This window comes from Chionomys nivalis, chromosome 5 (assembly GCF_950005125.1).
Source record: "Chionomys nivalis chromosome 5, mChiNiv1.1, whole genome shotgun sequence".
Classification (NCBI taxonomy): Eukaryota; Metazoa; Chordata; class Mammalia; order Rodentia; family Cricetidae; genus Chionomys; species Chionomys nivalis.
Window position 1 is genome coordinate 27,160,548 of NC_080090.1, and position 26,432 is coordinate 27,186,979.

The 26,432-nt window shown below is 46.2% G+C and overlaps 2 protein-coding genes across 3 annotated transcripts in view; one reads left to right on the plus strand and one right to left on the minus strand.

The window, feature by feature from the left end:
* Positions 1–26,432, plus strand: part of Cacna2d3 (calcium voltage-gated channel auxiliary subunit alpha2delta 3) — an 840,411-nt gene that overhangs the window by 693,194 nt on the left and 120,785 nt on the right. The window lies entirely within an intron of this gene.
* Positions 6,882–24,941, minus strand: Lrtm1 (leucine rich repeats and transmembrane domains 1). The gene is made up of 3 exons (XM_057769856.1): positions 24,882–24,941; positions 12,567–13,188; positions 6,882–7,339 (listed from the first exon to the last, which is right to left on the minus strand). The coding sequence occupies exons 1-3, from the start codon at positions 24,939–24,941 to the stop codon at positions 6,882–6,884; spliced, it is 1,140 nt and encodes a 379-aa protein (XP_057625839.1).

The window sequence follows — 26,432 nt, forward strand, 5'->3', positions numbered from 1 at the left end:
GGCTCACAGGCAGGTGAGGAGGGAGCCCAGGAGGAGACGGAAATCCACATCCTGTCCTCGCTCTGAATTACTACAGCAGCAAATCTCATGTCAATGGATTTGAGATGAGTTGGAGGCTGTGCTCTGTTTAGTATCTGCAGCAGAATTTCTGAGTTAGGACTGTCCTTCAGAACAGCTGCTCTGCAAGGTGCAGAAGTCTGTAAAGAGCACGCATTCAGGGTCACCACTCAAGAAGTAAAAATAGCCTAAGTCCTGAGGAGCCAGAGCCTCTGGGTTAGCTCCCTAGGGCACTGCTCCCAAGGGCGACATAGCTTCAGAAACTTTACCAGAGATAGAAAACACATCATCCGCTCAAAACTCAGCGGCAGCAGAGTACCAGGATGGCAGGTTCTCACAGCACCCAGCTCGGAATTAGCAAGTTAGGCACTTCTCTCTGAATTTCTGGTAGAGCTAAATATTAAAGTTAGTGTTAATTAAATATTTGGAAGTCAGGACAGGGCTGCCCCCTTTCTCACTCCCATAGAGGCCTTTCTTCTCATGCATACATTTTTTTTTCACATGTATATCAAAGTATAGGGTGCTTTGGTTAGATTTCTTAAAGAGCCATCCCACCCCTACCCCCCCCCCCCCCCCGCAGGTGGTGTTGTCTGTAAAATCTTGTCTGGTCTAGAGAAGGAGTTCCAGGACAGCCAAGGCTACACAGAGAAACCCTGTCTCAAAAAACAAGCAAACAAACAAGCAAAACTCAAAACAAAGAACAAAAAGGGACATGTTTACTCTTGAAAAGCACCTTGGTTAGAGGGGAAAAACTTGTGTCTTAGGGTTTCTACTGCTGTGATGAAACTCCATGACCAAATAGCAAGTGGGTGAAGAAAGGGTTTATTTGGCTCACACTCCACACTGTAGGCCATCAATGAAGGAAGCCAGGGAAGGAACACAAGAAGGGCAGGAACCTGAAGACAGAGCTGATGCAGAGGCCATGGAGGGTGCTGCTTACTGGCTTACTCCCCATGGCTTGCTCAGCCTGCTTTCTTACAGAACCCAGGACCACCAGCCCAGGGATGGCCTTACCCACAATGGTCTGGGACCTCCCTCATTTATCACTAATTAAGAAAATGCCCTATTGCTCGATATTATGGAGGTATTTTCCCAATTGAGGTTCCTTCCTTTCAGATAAATCTAGCATATATTAAGTTGACATAATACTGGGCAACAATTTGTATTTGAATTTCTGTTCCATCATTTACTGGTGGGATAACCTTAGGCAAATGTGCTTTCTAGGCTCATGTGCTATGTAGCAGTAAGTAAGGTTTCATTATAAGATAGATAATTGGTTAATATGCTTAGAAGATACTTGGCTCCAAATTGGATGTTTGTCTTCTGTTTCTAATATTGGTATAAAACACTATAGCCAAAAGCAACCTGGGAAGGCAAGCGTTAATTTCAGCTTACAGTCCCACATCATAGTTGTCATCAAAGGATGTCAGGGCAGAAATTCAAGGCAGGAACCTGTAGGCAGGGGCTGAAGCAGAAGCCATGGAAGAACACTTCTTATTGGCTTCTTTCCCAATGGCTTTCTCTTATAACACCTAAGGCCACCTACCCAAGGGTGGTGCCACCCACTGTGCGCTGGGCCTGACCACATTAGCCATCAATTAAGGAAAATGCCTGCAGGCCAATCCTAATTGGGACATTTTCTCAATTGAAGTCTCCTCTTCCCAAGTGACTCTAGCTTGTGTCAAACTGCTGTAAAGCCAGCCAGCACCACATCAGTGAGTGTTGATGATGGTGCTATTACTGATTCTATCTAAATGAGGAGTACAATGACGTCAGGGTCTAGATAGTGCGGCTGACTGTACAATGAACAGAAGTTAATGGGGGATTAGTTTGTATTATCCATGCTAATTACATGCTTTTGCATCTAGGTTTATCGGACACACAGAGAACTGTGTGTGACTTTTGGAAAGTTTTTTTTTTTTTTCCTTTTCCATACTTCTATCGCCTACCTGTAAAATAAAGGCTCTGGACTATATCAAAGTAGCACATAGCTTTATTCCCCTCTGTCAGTGTTAGTTGATCTTCTGTGAGCCCACGGGAAACAGATTTAACTGGATTCTGAGTCTGGTCAGGAACCAGCTGAGGAGTTTTCTGTGCTCTGTAGCAATGCCCACCGTGAACAAGGAAGTCAATGCAACTGTGCTGGAATTTTCCAGGCCTAGACATATTGTTCTTCAGGGCCTTCCTGGCTCCTTTGATTCATTTTCTGGATCTTCTTAATGGACCTGGGAGACGGCATGACTGCTTACCTATCCAGAGGATTTGGAACACTCGGTGTCTTTGGTGTGGGAAAAGATGCCAGCTGTCTTGTCAAGATCCTGAAAGCAGGCCAGTAAGATATAAAATCGAGTCTCTGAGTGAGACAAAGGTCTCTTTGAGATCTCATTGCAATTTGAGCATTAAAATATGAAGAATTTCTATCAAGAGGGGGAACAGGATGGTCCCCTGGAGTTCTCTAGATAATCCAGCTCGGGCACACCTTGTAGGCTGGAGTGTTTATAGGTTTCTGTAGAAAATATAGTAGATGTACTGATGGGGTTTAACTACACTGGACCAGTGATGATCTGCATGGGAAGTTAGAGGTTTCAAAAGACTGCTATATGTAGCATCAACCTAATTGGTCTTAATAATAAAAACCCAGAGTCAGATAACAGGGGTGGAAGCTGAAAGATCAGAGAAGCAGAGCAGCAACCACTAGACAGACTTCTTACATCTACAGAGTCCTCAAACCAAATGGGACAAGACCCTGTCACCATGAATCTTCAGACTGAATGCCTGAGCTCCTGTCTCCTCCTGCATTATATTCTTCTCTCTGCCCAGCTGTATCCATTCCTGTCTCCACCTTCCTAGTGCTGGGATTAAAGGCCCAGATTCCCAAGTACTGGGTTTAAAGGTGTGAGTCATCATTGCCTGGCTCTGTTTCTCTTTTAGACTGAGTCAATCTCATGTAGCTCAGGGTGGCCTTGAACTCACAGAGATCCATCTGCCTTTGTCTTCTGAGTGCTGGGATTAAAGGTGTGTGCCACCACTGTCTGACCTCTACAGCTAATTAGTGGCTTAGCTCCGCACTCTGATCTTCAAGAGAGCTTTATTTGTTAGATCACAAACAAAATATCACCACAGCTATATAACTATGAACATGGGGTACATACAGATTACTTTGGAAACCAATTTAGCCACTTCTTTCAATATTGAGAACAACGGTTTTCAACCTTCCGAATGCTATGACCCTTTAATACAGTTCCTCATGCTGCAGTGACCCCCGGAACTTAAATTCCTACTGTAATTTTGCTACTGTTGTGAATCATAATGTAAATATCTAATGTGACCCTTTGACTCCAAAGGGATTGCAATGCACAGGCTGAGAAACACTGGTTTTAGAGTGTGAGACCAAGAGGTTTTCAGTAGTTGTTCTTAGCATCAACAATGGGATTTGATTTCCAGGAACCTTCGGCAGGAAACCCAGGTGTGGGTCCCTCTTTGGCTTTATATTTTAGTACGGCAAAATGAGATCACACCTTCTTCCGCTGGCATTTTATCATCTTGAGCACACGATTCTTTTCGGCAGAGTCTGAGGTCTTGCTGTAACCGCGAGCTTTTCTGCTCTGCTAGCAGATCTTTCTCCTCGCAAACCCTTGTGTGTTTTCCATGCCTTTTGCATGGACTTCATTGTAAAAAGCTACAGTGTCTGTGAAGTCGGTACCCTGCTTAAGCAAAGACCACCTTCCTCTCTCCACAATGTTGCACCACCTTTATTGAAAACGGAACATTTCAGATGACTTTCTCAGAAACAACCGACTCTAAGCATGAATTTTGGCCTTAGCATTTCCTCCAGCCTGGCACGGTGCTGGACAGACATTCTTACAGGGGAATCTATGAATAGGAAAGCAGTAATAAGCAGCTGAAAATAATCCATGTGGCGTTTGTAAATTGCCCCTCGTGAGCTGCAGTGCTTGGGAAAGATAATTTGTGGTTCTTGCAGAATATTCCCTGAAAACTGGGTCTTTCATCTGCAGAGCATTTTGCAATTAAAACATTTCATTTCTCGTATTAACAAATAATAACTCCACGTTTGTTCATCTAAACAACTTGATTTATATTATTTTCTGTGCTGAGAAGCTGTTGACATTTCAGAGTAAGTAATTATTTTCATTGCCAACTGCTGTGTGTGGTGACTGCCGGCAAATGAGGGAAATTTGAGTGTACATATGTATCACGTAAATCCTTTGCTTAAAGGCTACCTATTAAACTGGAAGCCGTCTGCCTGTGTTGTCATCTGTACTTCGATATCTTATAGGATTAGAATGTTGACAAGCGTGGGTTCAGGCCACATTCATGGTTTGTGCTGTATGCTGGAAAGGCTTTTACGTAATCTCTGAGGTCCAGTCTAACCTACAGCACCTCCGAAGCATTGGCAGGGCACAGGAGACTGGCAGTCTTAAATCACTCGTTAGAGGAGGCATATGCTGTTGGCTCTGGGAGTTGTTGGGCATGTGGTAGCTCAGGCATCCCTCATGGGAGTGTCAGAATTCCTTGTGGAATGCTCATGGAAACAGTTTGCGCCATGCCTGCTAACAGTGTAAGCTTGAATAACATTTGGTCAAGTGGAGATGCAAAATAACGAACCTTCTCAATTTCCTCTCACATTCCATTCTGGGCCAACAACAACAACAACAACAAAGGCACAGTTCTGACAATGGAGGGACATGCTTTTGTGGCTTGAAACTAGTGGCTATATCCTTGGAGTAGGAACTCAGTCACCACACAGTTAAATCAGCCACCTTGGCACAATACAGAGGAGGTATCATGGTAAGTGACAGCCGGTGCAGCCATGGGCCTTCCTTGGGAATTCTTTCTGTTCTGGTCTTTTTAACATTGTAACCACTGATATGTATTAATTGCACATACTAATGGATTCTCTGTGACTTTCCATTCATATATACATTGTGCTTTTAAACTTAGAATTTTATGTATCCAGTTTTATTTTGATATTTAGAGTGTTGGCTATTCACACTTCGGCTTCTTCTCCCAAGGAAACTGTAGCTGAAGTGATACTCCAAAAAGACACTCGACCCTTAGCCCACTCAGCTGTGTGCAAGGTTCACACAACTTATAGCCCATGAGGTGTCTGTCCATCCTGACATATGTGTGTCCTATTTGTGTTCCCGTTTGGGGATAGGCTACTGACTGGAGATCCAAACCAATGTTTACATGGCCTGGAGGGCTGAGTAGAGCCAGTACCCTGAATGGCAAATGTGCTTTATCCTTTGAACCAACTCCAACTGATTAGTTCTAGTTGCCTATAGTGCTGTCTTAAGAGACCATCTGTGGTGTATTTGAGGCTCAGCTGCAAAGTGTGCTGGGATTGATTAACAATGTCTGTCATGGGCTCCAGAGGAAAGCTTGCCCCATATTTGTCATTTTCTGCTTTTAACATGTCTTTAACTCCTCTGTGTTCTCTTCCTGCGCGGAGTAGTTATAATCTAAAGAAGTGCCTGCTGTATAAACAGAAAGAGTAGGTATAGGTATATTCCACTTTAAGAAACCCTAGCATAGAAATGCAAATTTGAAAAATGCATCAATCTGGAGCCAATTATTTCCATTACAGAAAAGATTCCATGAAAGGTCCCTTTAAATAGCAAGCTCCCCTGCTGCATTAAAACGATGATTCAATTTACAAAAATTCACTTTGCATGCAACTCTCTGGGACAAAGTCTGTGGTCTTAGCAAGCCGTACCTGAACTCTTTAAAGCCATGTGTCAACCTTAGCCAGGATGTCTGCACCAAGTACCTTGAGTGCCCCAGTAACTCCCCTGCCCCTCAAACTTCCTTCTTCCTTCCTATCCCAGAGTGGTGAGCGTACCATCTGGGTGATGATCAACAGCTACTGGCTCCCACCCGACATGGCTGCGTTTCATTAGTGGGTAAGCTGATTGCTCTGAGGGTGTTTATGTGTGGGTGTAGCTGTACAAATCCATGCCCTCTGTGCATTGTGTGTGCCGATGCAGAAACACACGCACCATTCAGACGAATCTAAATTCATCCCTGCTGTGAGCGCTGGGGTAAGGTTCCAGCTGGTTGGTCCCTGCTGTGAGTTCTAGTAAGGTTCCAGCTGGTTGGTGGATGTGGCTTTCTGGTGATATCTGCCCTGTATCCTGGATCATCCATTCTCTCTGTGTGCCTTCACATCAAAAAAAGAAAACCTTACCCAGGCTCCAGGCCTGAGTCCCATTAACCAGACATGGAACTCTTGTCTTCTCCTGCAGCTTAGAAAGCCCCAAATGGTTTTCTGATTTAGAAAATTAAATATAATCTGACTCTTGTGGCCAGCTATGAAATTCCCAACCAACAGACATTTCCACTAAATATGTAACATGCACAACATCTAAAAGTCCCGCCGATCTAGCATGAACTTGAATTATGGCGGCATCCACTACCCCTCGGGTAAGATCACCAGCCTCTTCCCAGGCACTCCAGCTGGTGGTCCCCAAAGCTCCTAAGAATGCCGATTGGCACAGATGTCAGCATTCCTGTTGCTCTGCAGAACAAGTTAATCCGGGGAAAGATACCTAAAAGAGATGGCCTCTCCCTTTCTCATGTTGCTGTGCATAGACTCATTGTCTTAACTCCTCAATTGCAAGGTATGCCTATTTTATCTATGATACTTGAAAGCTACACCATAAATTTCTTCCATAAATTTGGGTACTTTAAAAAAAAAACTGACACATGTTTTCTCTTAGTTGTTTTGGGAGACAAAACATGGGATGGACGACAGCGGTGAAACACATGAGGGCCACTCATACATTTCTCGAGGCCCTTGGTGATCAAGGAGGACTTTGACATGGTGGCTCTTGGGCTGCTGAATGGTCCATTGGCTCCTTGCTTCCCATCTTCTCAGACTCACGGGTTGATGCTAAGAGTCTCCCGTGGTACTGGGCTGTGATAGCTGCGTAGGTACAGCCATAGATAGCAGCCGCCAACATCATGAGACAGACGATCCCACATACCACCCCGGTGATGACCACGGTAGCCACAGCATGGCGCAGGTTGGCTGGCTTTGGTTTGGGTTTGGTCCCACACTCCAGGGAATCTTGCTGTCCAGAGTTATTCTCAGAAGGCTTGTGGACCTCTTGAGGGGCAGAACCAGGCTGCTGACCTAGTGAGGGTGCCAGTTGTGGAGAAGGCAGAGGACAGGATTGGTAAAGTTCATGGGGAATGGAGAGGAGATCTCGTCCCTTCCAGGGCTCAGGCAGCCTGCAGATGGCACTGTCTGTTACTCCCCCTTCAAGACACAAAGCAAAGGGCAACGATGGAGCTTTGATATGACGTTCCAAAATCCTCAGCCTGCCACAGACTAGAGAATCCCTTATTGCTAAGAATTTATTAGAAACCAAGTTTCCTTACTATTATATAAAGGCTGTGGGGACCACTGGGCACATGCTGACAGGGACCATGAGGGCGGGCCCAACAGCCAAAGGCATTGCGACTTCCAGCTCCCCTCCCACCCATTCCCCACCTTTCCTGCCAGATTCTCACTGGAAATCCAAGAAAGCACAAAGCAAACAGCCATTCTTCTGTTTGTGTGTTAATTGCGAAGACCCTGTGTCTCCATCAACACGTTTTCCCTGAGTTGTTGGTCTCTGAGCATCTGACAATACCTTATGTTTAGTTCATGGGATTTAAGAGGCTCGTTTTCTCGGGCTTCCTGACAGTTACTACTTTGAGTTCCAAGTGTCTCAAGGAATTACTCACTTTGGGTCTTGGTCTCTGTAAGGTGACTGAGTCCCTTGGACATGTGCGATAGCTATCATTCCCTGCAGTACTGCTGCACGGTACACCGGTTCACTATTCAGCTTTCACGCATGAACTTCTTCAAGTTTTCTGCCATCGGGACATCCTAGTTGTGTCTGACCTGACAGTTTAAAGTCCTTCCGTTCTCTCTTATAAGGAATTCTTTTTTAATTCACACAGTGTGTGAGTGGATAAATCAACACCCAACCCCCCCCCCCCCCCATACACTTCCCTCTTTCTGCTTCTTCCTCTCTGGCATGTCCTGGGACTATCGCAGTGGCAGAAAAGCCTACTTGACTGGGCAGGACCCATAGGACCAGTGGCTTGTTTCTCTCAGGCTGTCTTACAAACCTCACCCAGAGGAGGGTGACAGTCTCCCTTTGCAAATGCAGATTGCAGATTCTCATTATACATCATAGGGAAAATTTTAAATTAATGCCAAAAAGGCACATATGCTGGTTGTCACTTCAGCATTATTGGCACGTGCCATTACATAGTAGTTCAGGCTTTGGGAGTTGCACGCCCTTCCGTGTTATCTAATCATCGTAAGATGAGTCATAAGTGATCTACAAATAGATAGAGCCACCTCATAATACAAGATCTGTTACATGGCTCAGAAACTCCGGGGTTGATGACAGCGTCAAAACCCAACACATGCTCTTTTTGCTGCTATTGCTTAAAGTTGAACGACGCACACCAGATTCCCTCCCCCCACTACCCCAGCTTCTGTGTTAATCCCTTGAGGCATGGATCCTAATTTTAAAGAAAAAGGACCAAAGAGGAATTTCCTGAGCCACTGGTGTTCATGAAGCTAAAGGGACAATATATTCATCCCAGCTGAGCCCAGCACCCCACCCAAGGGCTGAGATGATGGGGGCTCTGCCTCTGTGGATCTTACCTCTCTTTGCACCCGGCTACAGCAGCCCTTACTGGGAGCTGTATGTCAAGGCAAGAGGCTAGAGAGACAGAAACCCAAGGGGAGCAAAGGCATTTAATCCAACCAGAGCACAGCCTGGCTTCCACGAGGAGAACCCCGACTGCTAGGTCAGGCGACTTCACTGGCTGATGTTCACCCAGGTTATGGTATGTTGTGTGTCCTCTCCAGATTTCAGGGTTTCTCTACATCCACTTTCCACTCTAGAATTGCACAAAATCCATAGCCTTGAGACTCAGAGCAAAGGAAAGGCCTAATGTGAATGCCTGGATATGGCAGGAAGGTAGAGCCTGTGGCTGGCACAGTCTCAGTAGCCTGGTGTGCAGCTCCTCACAACTCCACTGCCATCTTAGGGACTATGAACCCAGAGGCAAGTCTGCTGATTTCAGCATGAGGGTCTCTCAGAAAAGTTGAGAGAACAAGAAGTTCCAACTCCCAATCTCCATTGTGCCCACCTGACACTGATAGTGTTTCACCTCTGTCTGTTTCAGAGAAAACTGAGTTCAAATCTTAGGTCTGTAGATAAGCTAACCATTCTATTCCATAAGGTTATAGCCTCACTCTGAGTCTCTGCTTCATTCCTGGAAATGGGGGGGAGAGGAATAATCATGAAATTCTTTTCAAGACTATTCTGGGGCCAGGCGGTGGTGGCGCACGCCTTTAATCCCAGCACTCGGGAGGCAGAGACAGGTGGATCTCTGTGAGTTCGAGGCCAGCCTGGTCTACAAGAGCTAGTTCCAGGACAGGCTCCATAGCTACAGAGAAACCCTGTCTCGAAAAACCACAAAAAAAAAAAAAAAAAGACTGTTCTGGGAACTCCTCCCATGGATACATCGTGTCAACTGTTCAGCATGTCGCTGCTGTACCCTGCAGTCAGCCATGAACATAAAAGGATGGGTTCACACGTGAATAAAAGATGATCATTTACCTTCCTGTTTGTATGCTTGGATCAAGGAAAGACGGTTCGACACGGACCAAAGCAAATCTTTTTGCCTTAGGCAGACAGGATACTACCTTTTCCAAATCTTTGGGGTGTCACTTTAGGGCCATGAGACTGAGCTTGACCCCGTGGACACAAGAATGCTACTTCCAGAGCAAGAAAAATCTCCAAGATGGCCCTCTGTGTGATGTGTTGGTTGGCGACCTTAGATGTCATGAGTTAAAGTCAGTGGCATTACAATCCAAGGAAGCTTAGATCCCCAAATGATTGCATGGAATGAAGAGCTCACTCATTGTCAATCTCTTTGGACTCTGGCACAAGTAGGCACTAGACTTAAGCATACATGTCTGAAGTCGGGGGGGTCTGTGATCTTGATTACTCTGCTTTGGCTGATACCTTCAGTGTTTGTCTTTGTCTATAACAGTTCAGACTAGCATCTGCCCATTAGCTTAGTTTTAGGCAGTGAATGCAGAAGCAGACTGTCTCTGATGTTTTGCATCTAGTTCATACTTTTCCGTTCTTTATGCTTGAACACCGGGTCATGGCACCCTGATCTGATTTTGCCTTTCCCTGAAAAGGGCTACTGTCCTGGCTTGAGAAGCATCACCTTAGAGCATTGCTGAATCAAGGAACCAGAATGAACTTTAGCTCGGTCAGCTTGGTAGCCCTGGTCCAGGTTTATGACTGAAGAGGAGGATGCCAATCGCCTGCACTGCTGTAGATGTCCTAAATGCTTCTTTTTAACATTGACACATGTTTTTCCTGGATGAAACTCCCTTTTTGAGGGATGATTTGTTTTATGCCTATTATTTGGTTATGAAAGCAATGGCTCTAGCCACCTCACCTCCAGATGTGCTTGCTTTTGTTTTTGACCTATCAGAATGATGTTACTAAGTTATGTAGTTGCCATTGTGAGTTAACTTCAACATTGGTTGGTTGGCAATGTATTGATTGCTCTTAGACTATCGAGAAACTTCTGAATTTGATGTTGCAAGTTTGAGTTTTTACTGTATATAGATCGTACCTCCAAATGCTGGCCTTTTCCCCCTTTAATTCCTATCTGTAGTTCTTAGAGTTCTTAGATCTTCCTGAGCAATGGGCCCAAGCTCACAGTCACCAACAAAGCTCCCCCCTGAAGTGTGTGACAAGTATTCCAAATATGTTCCCTTCCTGAATCTCCCACTGAACATTTCCCCAGACTCTCCCACTGCCTCATTCCCTATCTGCTAAAAGCATCATCATTTATGTAGTTACAAAGCAGAATAAAATACAAAAGAATGTCTCATAATTGCTTTCTCCTTCTCCCAGCCCATCACTTCCTCCAGCCCCTCAGTAGTTTCTACCACTGTACTGTTCCAAATGCCAATCACTTGTTACAGCCCTGGTTTAGGCCACTGTCATCTTTTTTCTGATCCACTAAAGTCACACTGCCTTCAACAGCCTTTTCTCTGCCCTCTGAGAGTCAACAGAGTGGCATTTTACACAGTGGTCAGATTATACTATACTGTTCCCTAGTGAGAATCCCTTAGGACTTCCCACCTCCCTTAGGATCAAGTCCAGGCAGGGCACCTGCTCTGCACATGCATGTGGACTGGGCCAGCACCCACGATGCCCTGGGCATTATCTCCATCCAGACTCCCTCGGTTGTCTCTCACTAAGCCATGTTGCCTAGTCACCAGCCCCTTCGCACATGCTGTGCCCCACCCCCACAGTTATCGTCCCTTCTTCCTTTCCTGTTTCTGGCTCTTACGCATGTTAGTTTCTCGGAAGTCTTTTCTTCCCCATCCTGTCTAAACTGGAGCACATTCTCTCCCAACTTCTCATTTGCCCTGACTGTCTTAGCACTGCCGTCTGAGTCCATCCATACCTTTATTCTTTTAAATAATATCTGTTTTGACCCTTCCAATGTCACCTTCATAACAGCTGTCGCCATTCGCTGCCTTTTTCTCTGGGTCTAGAGTAGTGCCTGGCACATCGAGGACTTTCGAGGAGAGGAGCACAGGAGCAGAGCTCAGAGAAGCAATATGGGGCTCAGGAAAGAGGGTAAGGCCAAGGCCCAACAGTCACGCTGCCTCCTCTCTCTTGTGCTTCTCCTGTGCAACCTCAGGCAAATCACTGAACTTCTCTGGGCTTCTGTTTCCCTAATGACAACAGAGGCTGCCACACTTTTCTCTCTCGTCTCAGATAGCAAGGACTGTAAGGTGTACTATATGGTTTCTGTCACAACTGCTCCACCATAGCCTCTTGTATAAGACACCTGTTCAGTATATAATGAAATGGTATGGCTGTCTTCAAATCAAGCTTTATTTATAAACAGAAAAAAAAAGGCAAGATTTGGCCCTTAGTCTATAGGTTATAGAGTGATTTCCAACGTTTACTCCCTCTAATATTCTGGGCTCTTTTACTTAGATTTCGGCTTCTCTTTAAAGAAATAGTAACTTTAGACCCGGGGGGGCTTTCTGGACCCAGTTTCAGTATTTGGTGAGATTCACAGCCATCATTATTTAGAAAGGGAAAGAGAGGGAAGCTATCTTAAGGAGGGAGAGCCTCAGCCTCGATCAGATCATGTTTGGAAATTAAAGCTGAGAACCCTCTGTTGCCCGCTTCCTGGATAGAAGCCCATGACATCTGCACGCACACTGTGATAAGCAGAAATACCCACATGGAAACTTCTTCCACACTCCAGCAGACGCTTACTCCTTTGCCACACTCTGAAGCTGGCGTGACATCCATATTACGATGTGCAAATGCCTACATCTCAACCCTCTTGAGATGCGAAGGCTGGAAGAGGTCCACCTTCGACTGGTGATGCCCACAACAGCATCCCTAAGACACACTACTAACCTGTAAAGGTGAATCTCTCCAGCCAGAGTTTCAGACCCACCAAGTGGCAGTCACATTTCCAGGGGTTGTTCTTTAGAAGTACCAGCCTCACCTTGGGCATGGCCTCCAGAAGCGTACGCTCCAGATGTTGGAGACTATTCCGCTGCACGGCGAACACAGTCAGGTTCTCCCAAGGCTTGCCCAGGGATGTGGGCAGGAGATTGAGGCTGTTGGATGACAGATACAGCTGCCTGAGTCCAGGTAGAGCATGGGCAAGGCTGGTTTCCAGGGAAAGCAGGGAATTTTGGGTTAGGTTTAAAACCTCCAAGTGCCGAAGCCCATAGAAAGCCTCTGATGCCAGATTTGAAAGAGAGTTGTTGGATAAATTTAGGATGCTGAGCAGCGGCACGGACCTGAATGCAAGAGCAGGAAGCCAGTGGATCTGGTTATCTTGTAGGAGCAGGGTTAGCGTCCATGGGGGTAGATCAGGAGGAATCTTGGACAGCCCCTGGCCACTGCAGTCCACAGAGTTCGAAGGACGGTGGCACAAACATTTCTTGGGGCAGCTGCCCACACCTGGGAGCAGGATGCAAACACTGGAAAACAGCAGCAGAACACCTGAAATAGAGGGGAGAGCCAGCCACTGTGTGAGCAATGGTCGCTACCTGCCAGGGAATTCACAGGTAGTGTGATCCTGAGCTGGCAGTGTCTTCCGGCTACCTAGAAAGGAAGTTCTCACTTTCTTAGCAGAATGGGCCTGAGTGCACCCAGCCCATCACTGCGGCATCCTCTTGTCCGCGGCCTTGGAGAAGACACTGGAAGGCTGATATGACACCGGGAAGAGAAAGTCATTCTGGGGCACATGTCCTTTGGGGGTCAGAGTCAAATATGTGGGCTGTGGCAGATAAAAAGGCAGAAGAGGTTCTGATAGTCGCACTTCTGAAGGGAGCTCTGCAGAGGGCAGGCCAATTGAGCTTTGTGTGGGGTGGAAATGTTCTGTGTCTCCCCTCCAACACGGGTGCCACTAGCCACCTTCAGTAACGACAGTTCGTGAGCTCACAAAATGTGACTGCTGCAACCCAAGAGCTGACTTTGAATTTTGACTTGGTTTTAATTCATTTAAACTTAAAGGACCACACATGACTTCGGCTGACTGTATTGGCTAAGGCATGCCCTGCAAACAGCAGTGGCAGGGGAAACCTCATCTGTGATGATTGTCTCTGCTCCGTTTCTTTATATAAAGTTTTTAAACTTACCCCTAAATTATTAGAAATAACACAATAAGCATTTTTATTTTGGTAACCCATGGCAGCCACTCAGGCTGTTGGACTTGCCTCATCTTGCTTTCGCTGGGAAGTGTAGTGCTTGCATGGGCAGACAACCCTTCTCTGATCAGCCCAGCTTTTTCTCACAGAAGCCCCTGCATAGACTTAGCGGGTTGACATCTTTAGATAATTTCAAAATCACAGTGACTGTCTGGGATGGCATGCATGTGTCACCGTGTCTAGGTTTTATGGCAGAGCTAAAATGCTCACAGCACTTCCAGCTGGGGGTTGAAATGGGGGCAGAGCCTATCACCTGAATGCTCTCACTAGACGTTTGGAGTTATCTAAGGATTTATCTCCGGGAAGCTGAGGACTAAACCCAGGGTCTTGCGCTTGCCCTGCAAGTGCTCTCCCACGGAATCAAATCCACAGGTTGTAAAGGTGCTATCATGCGCTCAAACTCTCTTCATTTGCTCCAGGACCCAGCATTTCAAGACTTACGAAGTACTAGGAATTTGTCCTGAAGGAGACGATTAGATATTCCTTCTGATTTTTATTCCCACAATTGCTGGATATAAAATATTATAATGAGCTTTGTAAAATGCGGAGGTTAATAAGAATAATAGCAGATGACCAGCCAGCATGCACTTCTGGGTAGGGATCACTCTTTTTGCTTTATAACTACAGATTCACCCTAATGACCTTGTCAGCGTGTTTTTTGCCTTCAGCATTTAGAAGGAAAAAAGAGAGGTACAGAGAGGCAAAGTCATTTCCCAGGGTCACAGAAACAACAACCAATAGAAAATATTTTGAATCCACACTGTCTACAGAATCTGTGAGAATTCTTATCTGCCATACTCATCTACCAAATACTCAAGAGCGACGTGGGGCAGCAGTCAGGGAGGGATTTGTAATGGTGTTGATCTGGTTTTAAAATATATCCATATAAATGTAATCATAAGTGTATCCTATCTGCAATCTGTCCTGTTTAGTCAAAACTGCAGATCCACATGGGTATTTAAAAATTTTCTTCATTTCTTTGAACTAATATGGCGTGTTCTGTGTGTGTGACCATGTCAAAGTCAGTATCCACTCGTCTCTCATCAAGGAAGGGTCATTTGAGGTGCCAGGGTTCCCTTCTCTCTTTATCACAAATGATGCTGTAAAAAGATCCCTGACCCAGCACTGCACGGTTATATTGGAATGTGGGGGAGAGCTCCCCAGAATCCAGAGTGGGGTTCATTGTCAGGATTGATATTTTCTTTAAAAACTGCTTAATCATTCTTCAAAGTTTTGTCTCCCTCCCTTTTCCTCTCCTGGGATTTGAATTTCTAAGTATGGCAAACATCTGTCAAGGGCACTTGTTTGAACGGTAGAGGCATTTACAGGGCCACTGAATGCTATTCAAAACCGAGAATGGTTATCAGCACTAAGGCTTTCAAGGGAGGGTTATTTGTTTGTTGGTGGTTTGGGCTTCACCTAGGGGGAAACATAGCATGACCGTCAAATGTACTACATCTTGATTTCCCTGCTTTGAACTCTGCTCCTGTCTTCTAGTGCCCAGGCCTGTAAGGCAAGCAAATGAGGAGCTTTCCAAGGGGTGTTGCTTGCTTTGATTTAGTTCAAGAGACATGGAAAATCACGGTCCTTCCCCAACAAAAGGCTACAGTCCTGGTTTTCTTTTCTGTAATTTTTCAGATATTCAAATGGTTTCTTTCAAAGCCCAAATGTCTTTCCATTAGAAATCACCCGATGTTATCACTGTTGTCAGAGACGGAAGTGTTAATTAGTTGTAGGGGACCAATTCTCAAAATCTAGAATATGTTTCTTCACCCAGTCCCCTTATAAAAAACAAAACAAACAAAAAAAAAAACAAAAAAAAAAGGCTCACCTTCCTGAGATGGGGGCCAGTTTGTTCCTCTTTTCTTGACCTTCCACTTCCCCAAAGGGAATAATAAATGAACTCCAACTCAAGGTACCACATTGTCTATGAAATGGCCCATGTCAACCCAAGTGTGTCTACACCACAGCTACACACATTTTTCTCCAGCTGACCCCCCCGCCCCCCGCTCAGCATGGTGAAACATCCATCTTCCCACTGAAAAGTATTTTTTACATCTGTCTAATGTTTTAAGAAAGACAGGTTTAAATTGATTTCTCAGAGTCACTTCTCCGAGGGGACCCCTTCCTTCTCTCCATGGGTGACTTGTGGGGTAGGGGCAGTAGAATTCATTACCTTTCATGGCTCAGTCTCTGCAGTGCGAGCCCTCAGCCAACACGAACCCGCTTTGTGTGCTTACAGATCAACACACCCAGGCCACGGCAAACCTGATGTCCAGCTTTCTATTCACTTTTCCGGGATCCAGCATGGGCTTTCTCTGCTGCAGAAAACAGTTGCTGCTTGCAGGAGGTCGCTGCTTTAAGCAGCCCACCCCCTTGTCCCCGTCTGCTGTGGTCCTTTTCCATAAGAGGATCTTTTGATTGTGTCCCGTCTTTTTTCTCACAGTGTCAGCCTCCCTGGGATCTCCTCTACCTCCCCCATTCAGACAGCGAGCCACATAAAGAATGTTGGTCAGACCTTACTGAACAGCTGTAGCATTCAAACATGACCCCGGTGGCCCGGCCTTTTTGATTATTTAATCTGCTTGAAGTCCAGGGCACCAAAATAAAACAGCCTTCTTAATCCGGCTGTGGCTTCTGCATTCTGTTGACTTATCAACCATGCTGTGTCAACCCTCACTGGGCAGGGGTGCCTGAAACAGATCCCCAACTCAAGGGTCTCGCAACACAGCCAGCCAAGTGTGTAATTTGAGAACAAATTGGCCTGCTGGAGGCTAACACAGTTTCTACGGTGCACGTCTTTGGCTATCAAGGGTGCATTCTGCCCACATCCTTGGAGAATAGCCATATTGACAGGTCTCCATGCCCTGAAACACACAGCTATGGTCCTTCCATAGACATTTCCAAGCCCTCATCCCCAGTGCCACAAATATGTCTCAGCTACTTTACTGTTTGATCCATGCCCGCTTTTCCCTCCCCCTCATTGAATTGACCTTCTGGAGCTTCCGACCTTCTGAAAGTATGAAATACTCGGTTTTCTGCACTCCCTAATGCTGAGGTTCACGGCCCTTTCTCAAGCCTCTTCACATAGGAAACAAGAAAACTGACTCTGTAGGAGCTGGACAGCAATGAACTTGCTTGTTTACCAGTAGCCAGTGCTGCTAACTTCCCTAATGGGGCTAAAACCATCACTTTGAATGTGCAAATGCCTGGCCATTGACCAAAGTGGACTTAGGGTGCCTGAAGTGAGCCTGTTTTTACACTCCAGATTGTTCCACAAACCTTCTGTGACTGGTCAGGGGACAAAGTCTCTTTTTATTGAGGTTGCATAAGGTAAACCTCTGGCCCCAAGAAGTATAGTTGAGCAGTTGAGTGTGAACTCTGGGATCAGATAGGTCAGAATTAAGCTTGCCCACACAAACCCTCATCTCATATGGGGCTAATGGTACTCAGTGCTTTTCAAGATTGTGTCCAGGATTAAATCCAGCCCAGAGTGACTTCATGAGGGCTACCCGAGGGTGCAATGACCCTTGAGAATCTGATCTGCTCTCAATAGAAGAGATCCGGGGAGAATTTGACTTCTCATACCATTCTGAGGTAGTCGGTTACTGAGGGAGGCAAGGAATCCCCTGTACGTGAGACCTGATATTGTATGTTGTTCTCCCGAATAGTTCCTTGGGAGAGATCTTTCCTCTGTGGACAACCTGCTTCCCACCTCATAGATTATAACATGTTTACCCTGTCATTTCTAGAAATTCCTCTTGACTCAGCCTATGCCTCTTGTCCCTTCTCTTCAGCACCTTTTTTTTTTGGGGGGGGGGTTTTCGAGACAGGGTTTCTCTGTGGTTTTGGAGCCTGTCCTGGAACTAGCTCTTGTAGCCCAGGCTGGCCTTGAACTCACAGAGATCCGCCTGCCTCTGCCTCCCGAGTGCTGGGATTAAAGGCGTGCGCCACCACCGCCCGGCTCTTCAGCACCTTTTGCATCTGAGGCAATGGAGACAGTTAGGAGACTGTGTCCAGTTAATTCTGTTAATGTGGGGACTAACAGGAGAGCCACATCCGTTTCAGGAAAGAGTAAATGTTTTCTTCCTCCTCCATTCCTTCTTTCCCACATTTCTTCCTCATTTTCATGTGCATGCAATGTAATGATAATTGTTAGGTTTTCCTTAAAACAAGCCTCTCTGTCGATGCAAATGATTCCATTCAGACCGAATTAAATCGAATAAAAAATGCCCATGTTTAATGCAATGCTCCCTGGTGGCACCCAGAAAGCATGGAGAGGGAAAGAGAGAGAGAGAAGGGGAGACCACGCAAAACCTAGAGACCACGTTTTTGTTCATTCTCTGGGGGGGGGGCAGTTTAAGTAGCCCGTGGGAGTGGTCCTGACCCTCCCTGGGGAGGGGTCACCATTTGATGGGCTTTCTCAGAGATGGAGTTTGGACTAAGGCAACTCCTAGGGGAGAGGGCTTGAAATGGAATTTCCTGCCCAGTATTCCAAAGATGGATGTCAAGGGTGCTGGAATGAGGCCCCCGACTATAATATTCCAGACTCTTTGTATAAAAGGGTGCTAGGGAGCTGGGGTGATGCTTTTGACCAAATAATAATCACTGCTCGATGGCACATTGCCCTGTCTGGTGTGCCTGTAAAATGCCCACATCAGAACACAATGGACATTTGTAAGCTTCACAATTGTCCATGAACTGTGAAGTCACATATCTGCCTGCATGCCTCTGTCTTTCCTAGGGATCAGAAAACTGTGTGTGTGTGTGTGTGTGTGTGCGTGTGTGTGTGTTCAAGGCAATGGTAAAGTATTTTAAACATGGAGCTACATACTGTCTCTGTGGAGACTATATAGCTTCCCAATGCAGAGTAAAATCAGCCAGGGGCAGGCCTGAATGCTATGCCACGGTACAGGTTTATTTATTAAAAATCTGGCCAAGGCTGCCTTGACCCTGGGGCTGTGATTTGCCAAACCTGCTCGATTCCACCATTGTGTTCCTGCTGTCACTACTCCACCATGCCACCCTGTCACTCACTCCAAACTCTTCCCACCCACCTACCCAGTAACATACACCATCCGCTCTCCTTATGCGTAAACAAAAGGTCTGGGCAAGCCTCGGAGCCTGGTTATATCAAGAGCTCGTCATTCTGGCCAGAAGCATGGACAAACTCGAAAGATACTGTGCTTACCAACCTAGCTGAGCATGGACAGACTGGGGTGTTTCTTTGAGTTTTTGTGGCTCTAGTTAGCTTTGTCATGTAGGGCCCAACTTGGGTCTTGGATTTGGAGGCCTGAACAAGGTGTATTAACAGCACAGTTGGAGCTGGGAGGCTAGGACAGCTACAGGAAAGTTCAGGGGCTCAAAGACATGTACTGTTAGAGTCAGACTGGCTAATGGAAGAAGCCCACCTTTGTGCTTTGTTAATGCCCATACAGGATGATCATGGACTCTCTGAGATCAGCATCCTGCTTGTAGAATTCAGGGAGCCGGAGTTCAGTGTGATGAGCATACAACATGGTTCTGGAAGGGCGAGCGATTCCAAGTGCATGTTCTTACATCTCCTAGAGTCTGAGATGGCTGCTCCCGCCTAACACACAAATGCCCTGGGAACAGAGAGAACCTCCAGAGTAGATGGGGTCCTGGGAGCAGCTGCTTGCCCCAGGGAGCTCTTCGGTTCTGTTTGTTCCTGTAGACTCTCACAGGCAACTCAAAGCTGGGCCAGAACACACATGGCCTGGAAGGCTCCGGGACACGTTGAAGGACTTTGGATGCGAAGGCTGATTGATTTATTCCATCTGACCTCAGCCAAGAGAACAAAGTGAGGCTGCGTGACCTGCATGCTAATGCCTGCAGCTCTTTCCCCACCCCTTCCTGAGCTGAACCCAAGAGGTAGCAAGACAATTGTGCATGCAAAGAGCAGTCCAGGAGAGAGGCCTGATGCCAGTGCTGGCCCAGTCCACCCCTCAAGAGGAAGCCTGCACCGGAGGGGCTTCTGCACCAACACCTAGCAGGACCTTAGTTTCCCCGGTAGGAACTTTATGTCCACCTCAAAGCAACGCGTTTCATCTCATCTCACACTGGTGTTTTGAGACGTCCCCCCTCAAAGACACTTTCTTTTCCTCGCTGGAAGTCGCATGTTTCCTTACATAAATTGGTGTAGTTAACATTTCACTTCCCTCCAAAAATAAATCAACAACCGTTATTAACTCTCAAAATTGATGATGTTTGGAGATCCAGCATGCACCAGCTCTTTCTTCCAGGCAATATTAGACAGCTATTTAAAGAGACTAAGTTAGAACTAATTATATCCATCTGGAAGAAGACTTATAATAAATTATTAAGGGAAGGAAAGTGATTTGTAATGAGAATATGTATTGGATGATCCTATTTATGTAACAAAAAAATTAAAAGTCTAAAATGATCCCAACCTGTGGGGGGAGGTGGGAGGTTCTGAAGATGGGGAATAGTCCCACCCAGCTGGCAGTGCTGTTAATGAGGTGACCCTGGTGATTTAAGAGAAGAAGAAAAAGGACATTTTGGGTTTTGTATTTATCCTTCTCTATATCCTGAACTCTATATCCAGAACAAGCCTTGTTTAAGTCTGTAATTTAAGAGCTAGGAAGGAAAAGGGCTTCTTTTGCTAAGTACCTTTTACCTACTGGGAATTTCAGATGACCTGTCCACTGGTGGCTGGCGAGTTCCATGGGTACACGAGGGATGCCAATTGGTATCTGTGTCCGACCTTTCCCAGAGGGGGCATCTCTTTTCTTTGCTGTCCTGCCATTGGACCATAGGATACACCTGAGCCTTTCTCCCAGTTTTAGTGTTTGCTTAGGTAAAATCATGGCATAATGTCCCCACACCTCTGCCAGACGACCCCTGTCCAGAGGGAATGCTGTAGCGACCCAATGCCAGGGCCAGGTGGCCAGACCCAAGGACTGCAACAGTCCAGGAGAGTAGGGAGGAGGCCCTAGACTCCAGGGGAGCTGCAATTTCATTGATCTCTGCTGGCTGTTTGACATTGAAAACATGGGGATAAAAGTGAAACCATTCCCTTAGGAATTCTGGGTGATCAGATACACTAGGAGTAAAATTCACACCAGCTGATCGAAGGGTTCAAAGTTATTGACTTCCTTTCTCATGCCCTCCTTCTCTCCCTCTTTCTCCCTCTCTCCTCCCTCCCTCCTTCCCTCCTCTCTCCTCCCTCCAAAGTTTCTCTCTCTCTGATGTTTTTCTCTCTCTTGAAGTTATTTCTCTCTAGAGGTGTCTCTCTTTGGGTTTCTTTCTCTCTTCAGGTCTCTCTCTTTCTAAATCTCTCTCTGGTGCTGGAACTAGAGTTGACTTCCCCTCTGTCTCTGGAGCTTCCTCTTTCTACTTTGGACTTATTCTCTGTGACACACAGCAGAAGAGCTAAAAATATCGTTTTAATTTTAATCCTCTTGATCACTTATTTTTTTTTTGCACACAACAGGTCAAATATTGCTACCGATTAGTCTTAGTTAAAATCCTTTTGGTGATTATATTATTGATTATTATTATTATTTGAATCCTCAAATCTCAGTGGCTTAAAGCAACAGCATCATACCTATTGCTGTGTCATGCTCTACTTCACACTGGCAGGGAAAAGGCTCCATGCAGTCTCATCCGGGGTCCAGCCTTCTTTATATATACCTGGACTCTCTTCCTCTCATTGGTTGGCTGATGGGAGAAGACAATGAAGATATGGTGTAGACTAGGCCTGGCAGGGGTACTTAACACAGAAAGGAGTCACATGGACCATAGCTAGCAGTGAGGAGAAATGTGACCTGTGCCAGAATGGGAAATATGGCTTTTGGAGATAGTTCACAACCTGTACCCCAAACTGTGTTTGCATTGTCTCACTACAAGATGGCAGCTTTCAAGTCTATGTGCTTAGATGGCATTTTCCTTCTGCCCACAGCATCGATAGCAGTTTCAGTGGGCTCGCTGTTTAGATGTTGAATGAATACATGGTGGTTATTGTGGGTTGAGAATGAAATGCCCGTGTGGACTCATGTTTGGAGCCAGTGAGGAAGGACATCAGAAGGGTGGGCCGCGGTGATGTTGCTCAGGTGGACATCCCATCCACTCTTAGCTTCATGACTGTGGACACAATATGGCCCACGGCCTCCAATTCCTGCTTTCTCAGGCACGATGGCTGTCCCCTCTTGGAATGTAAGCTGAAATAAAACCTTCCTCCTCTGAGTTGCTTACTGTCATGTCAGGATCTGGTCCCAGTGGTGAGAAAAGTAGCTAACACATGGTTTTACTCTTACTATCCCTTTTTAAAAGCAGATGACAAGACACAGAGGAGTTAGGTCGTCTGCCCTAGCTCTCCAGTGGCTTATGGCTGACATGGATGATGAGAACATGTATGATACAACAGTCCCAGAATCTTTAGTGATGCTTCTTCGTTGTGTTTTGAGACAGGACCTTCACTCAGGCCAGACTGGCTTCAAATTCAGAGACATTCTATGCACCCATTCTTTGGCCAGTAAAGTTACGGATTGAGTTATGTGTTAACGCTACATCAGGAGATAAGGGCCCAGGTTCCTTTCTAGGCTGTCCAGTATAGAACTGAGGCTGCCGTATAGTTTCTCTGGGAGAAAGTGGGAGTTTGTGTTCAGCATCGTGTTTTCTCTTGCTCCTAGGGTAAGGTGAAGGTTGGATTTAAGGGACACCAAGCATCAGTCAGGAATTTCTATCCTTTGGTAGGTCTCTCATTACCTGATGACCGAAAGGATTAGGGGTCAGGAGTTTCCAGGTGAGGTTGACGGTGACTTTGAAAGACTGTCCAGGCCTCCCTACAGCTAGTGCAGGCTCTGCCATTTGCAACAGTATTGGTAAGCACTCTTCTGCACTCATTTTTCTCAGGACTGAGAGAGGCATTGTGGGATAGGCAGAACACAGCATGCTGGCCCTTGGCAAGCGGGAGGGGTGCTGTCTTGCAGTCCTTATCAATTGCATCCGAATTCATACACTTGGAACTTGCTGTCTGCGGGGCTTTCTTGTCATTGATATTGCTGCTACTGCTGCTGCTGCTGGTGGCGCTGGTGGTGGTGGTGGTGGTGGCAGTGGCGGTGTGTGTGAAATAGGGCTTCTTTGTTGCAGCCCAATTCTCCAGAAAGGGAACAGACTCTTGGGAGTAACCACTGGGGATTTAAGGAGCAGAAAAGGCCAAACTAGAAGTGCTATTTGGGGGCGCATTCTCTGTGTACTGTCAGGCGTAGAGAAAACACAGACTCCCCAGCCCAAAGTCTCGCCAACTTGTGGTCTTCCAGCACTTTTCCTGTATGCAAGATGTCAGTGAAGGTAAAGATGGGATTCGGATAAGTATGATTAAAGGTAATTAGTGCGCTCATGTGGCCCACCAGTAAACACAGGCAGATGCTGGTGGACACAGCACTAATTAAAGAAACAAAAAGATCAAGACACAAGGCAGCTTAGGAAGCCTGGCCAAGGCCTCACACCGACTCGTTTTACTTAGATCTTTGGATTGGCTACTTTTGTCCCTGCCCCGAAAATATAAATTGGAATTAAATTCATGTTTGTGTTTGATTGCTTACTCATGTTACACATAAAAATGAAGGTTTTATGTAGTTTTTTTTGTTAGGTTTTTTTTATGGCTTTTGTACCTTTATTATGATGATAGTTGGATTTCTGTGACATTGTACGTTTCATTGTATGTTTCAGCTATTGCTCAGGGTATGCATGTTGCCATGTGATCGTGAACCATGTCTTCGACTTTCCCCTGTAAACTTTACTCCCCATTCGCCCTTCCAAGCACATTACTGAAAAAAAGTCTTGGGAGAAACAGTTGTCTTGAGAAAGATTGACATTCTAACGCACCTGTTATACATCTTGAGCTTGAGGACTCCTTCTTGTCACCCCGAATTATCTGCCTATCGTTTAATATCATAACAATGTCCAGAGCCAGGCATGGCAGCAGACACAGAATCCTAACACTTGGCAGGCTGAGGCAGGAGCATCAAGAACTCCATGCCACTGATTTCAGATTGAAAACAAAACAAGGTTTGGAAAGATGGCCCAGCAATTAAGAATGCTTCCTGTTCTTTCCGATGGCCCAGCTCTGTTCCCTACAGCCACATCAGGCCATTTACGACTGCCGGGAACTCCAGTCCCAGGGCATCTGTCTCTTCTGGCTTTTGCAAGTATTTTTACACACGTAAACATGTTCAGGTACACGTAGGTGTAAATAAATAATAATAAACTAATTAAAATAAAACAAAAATTCAAGTTAAAAATCAAAAACAAACATCAAACAACAACCAATTAAAGCCATAAACTTTGGAAGAAACCATCCAAGCTCAGATGTTGCCTTCAACAGTGGCATAAGTTGAATGAATTATTGAACCTCTTTGGTCTCCAGGCTCGGCATCTATTGCTAGCCACAGATTTACGAGCAGGGTTAAGTGAAGTTTTTAAAATGCTATTCAATTCTTAGTAAAACATATTGGCAGGTAGCAATATAAGCTACTTAGCATCACCTCTATTGTCTCCGTGTGACAATAGGTACTCAGGCTCCAGCTACTCAGGACTATACTTAGAGCTAAGGTGAGTTCAGGTCTTAGGACAGCTTGCCCATGAGTGGAGTTCACTGTCTTTGGGGACTATAAAGCAGGGGTATAGGTATGTTTGCCTAGAATTCATCGCCCTCTCTGGCTGCTTGTACTCTAATACAGCTCACCTGGCCGGCAGAGCAGCGCCACTCAGGCAAGCTGTTGGTGGTGGCATGCATACATAACCTTCTAGTGGTGCCACTGCTAACAGAGCGAGGATTCTGTCTCCTCCTGGCTTCAGACCATTCTGATGCACTTGCAGTGACCCATGTCCCTTCATCCAATTCAGGAATGCCATACTGAGCAACCTATTGTGTGTGTCAGCTCCAGACTGTTCGGGGTTTCCTCCAGACCCCCTCCCTGGTCATTCTCTATCAGGCTCAGTCCCAGTCCCTAGGAGGCCCTCTTACCAATCCCCGCATAATTAGCAAGAGCGTGTTGTCATCCCCCTCGGGCTGTTTAGCTTTCATCGTGCAGCGTGACTATCAGAGTCTGGAGGCTGATAGGAGTGGAAACATTTGCGCTCAGCAAGCAGGCTCCTTCATGTGCTGTCAACATTTCGTTTGTGATTCTAATGAGGCCAAGGAGAAAATCAACTGAGTGTGCTTCACACCCCCCTCCCCGCCCCCCAGACAGCTTATGTTTATAGTTTCTATCCTATGAGGGCATTTGAAGTACAGCTTGGGGCAGGGGCTGCTGAATAGGTGAGATCTACTAAGCCATCCTGAGGAAGCAATGTGAGTTATTACTTAAAAACTGGAATTTTTCTACTTGGTGATGCTTTGAGTTTCTTGGAAAAGTAAAAACATCCTCCTATGAAAGTGAAAGGGACCTTTACCCAGGCTCCTCAGTTGTCTATGGTTTCTTTGTTAGAGGAGCAGTTCTGTAGTGTTCCTGCCCGGCTAAGCTTTCTGTTTGGAGATGTACAGCCTTCCAGACACACAACAGCGAATTCAGTGCAGCGGAATCCACATGGACACTTCCATCACACAGATGCATGAGAAGTACAGCCTGGAGTCTGTAGCCACATCGCCCTGAAAGTGCCTGCTCTCACCTGATCACAGAAGCTAAGCACAGGCAGCCTTGGCTCGTGCTCAGATGGGAACAGTACTAGGGAACCATGCAAAAAGGAAGAGATCCATGGCACTCACTCTAAGGATAAAATCAAGGGATGTGATGTGGGAGGCTGGGGCAGGTATACCTACAGATTCTAGCCAGACTAAATTCACCCCAAGGAGGTCAAGAGTCCATGCAGATGCAGGCATGATGTGTGTTAGGCTGAGAGATCAGATAGAGGGCTCAGTACTGCCAGGGACTTCAGGAAACCACTGTGCTTATGACGCTGAGATGGGGGGGGCTGTAGCACGCGGACCCTGGAAAGAGGGACTGTTGCTGCTTGTGAGCCCAGACCTCATCTTTCACTCTGTTATTTACTTATTACATAGAAAGGGTTTTCTTTCTCTCATGCACACATTACGCGAATGCTGTTGTCTGGTGTTTGGGTCAGGACTGGAGCCCTGCAGGGCACTTGAGCAAAGCTAACCCTTCACTGTTGGCAACACTGAGTGACTGTAACTAGCAAGACGCATTTGCTGTCCTCTGAATGCCAGGGAGGAAGGAGGGAAGATGGCGACTTGGTGGGCACGACAGAGTATCAGCACACATGTTCCACATCCCAAGCTCCCCATCCAGCTTGTAACAGCGGAGTGTCCCTGCTTAGTCCAGATGTCCTGGAGTCCAGTGTGGAAGAACAGACTCTTCTGAGACCTTCAGCTTCTCTGCTGGAGCAGAACTTGCCCTCCTGTGAGATGACGCAGATGTTAGCGAGGACACAGAAGTCAGCAGAGGAGAAGGCACGCAAGCTTGAATGTCAACAACCATCACTTTGTAGGCTCATCAGGGCCTCACTCAGTAGCCTCTGGGTTCCAGACATGACCCAGGCAGAGTCAGGCGCCATCACT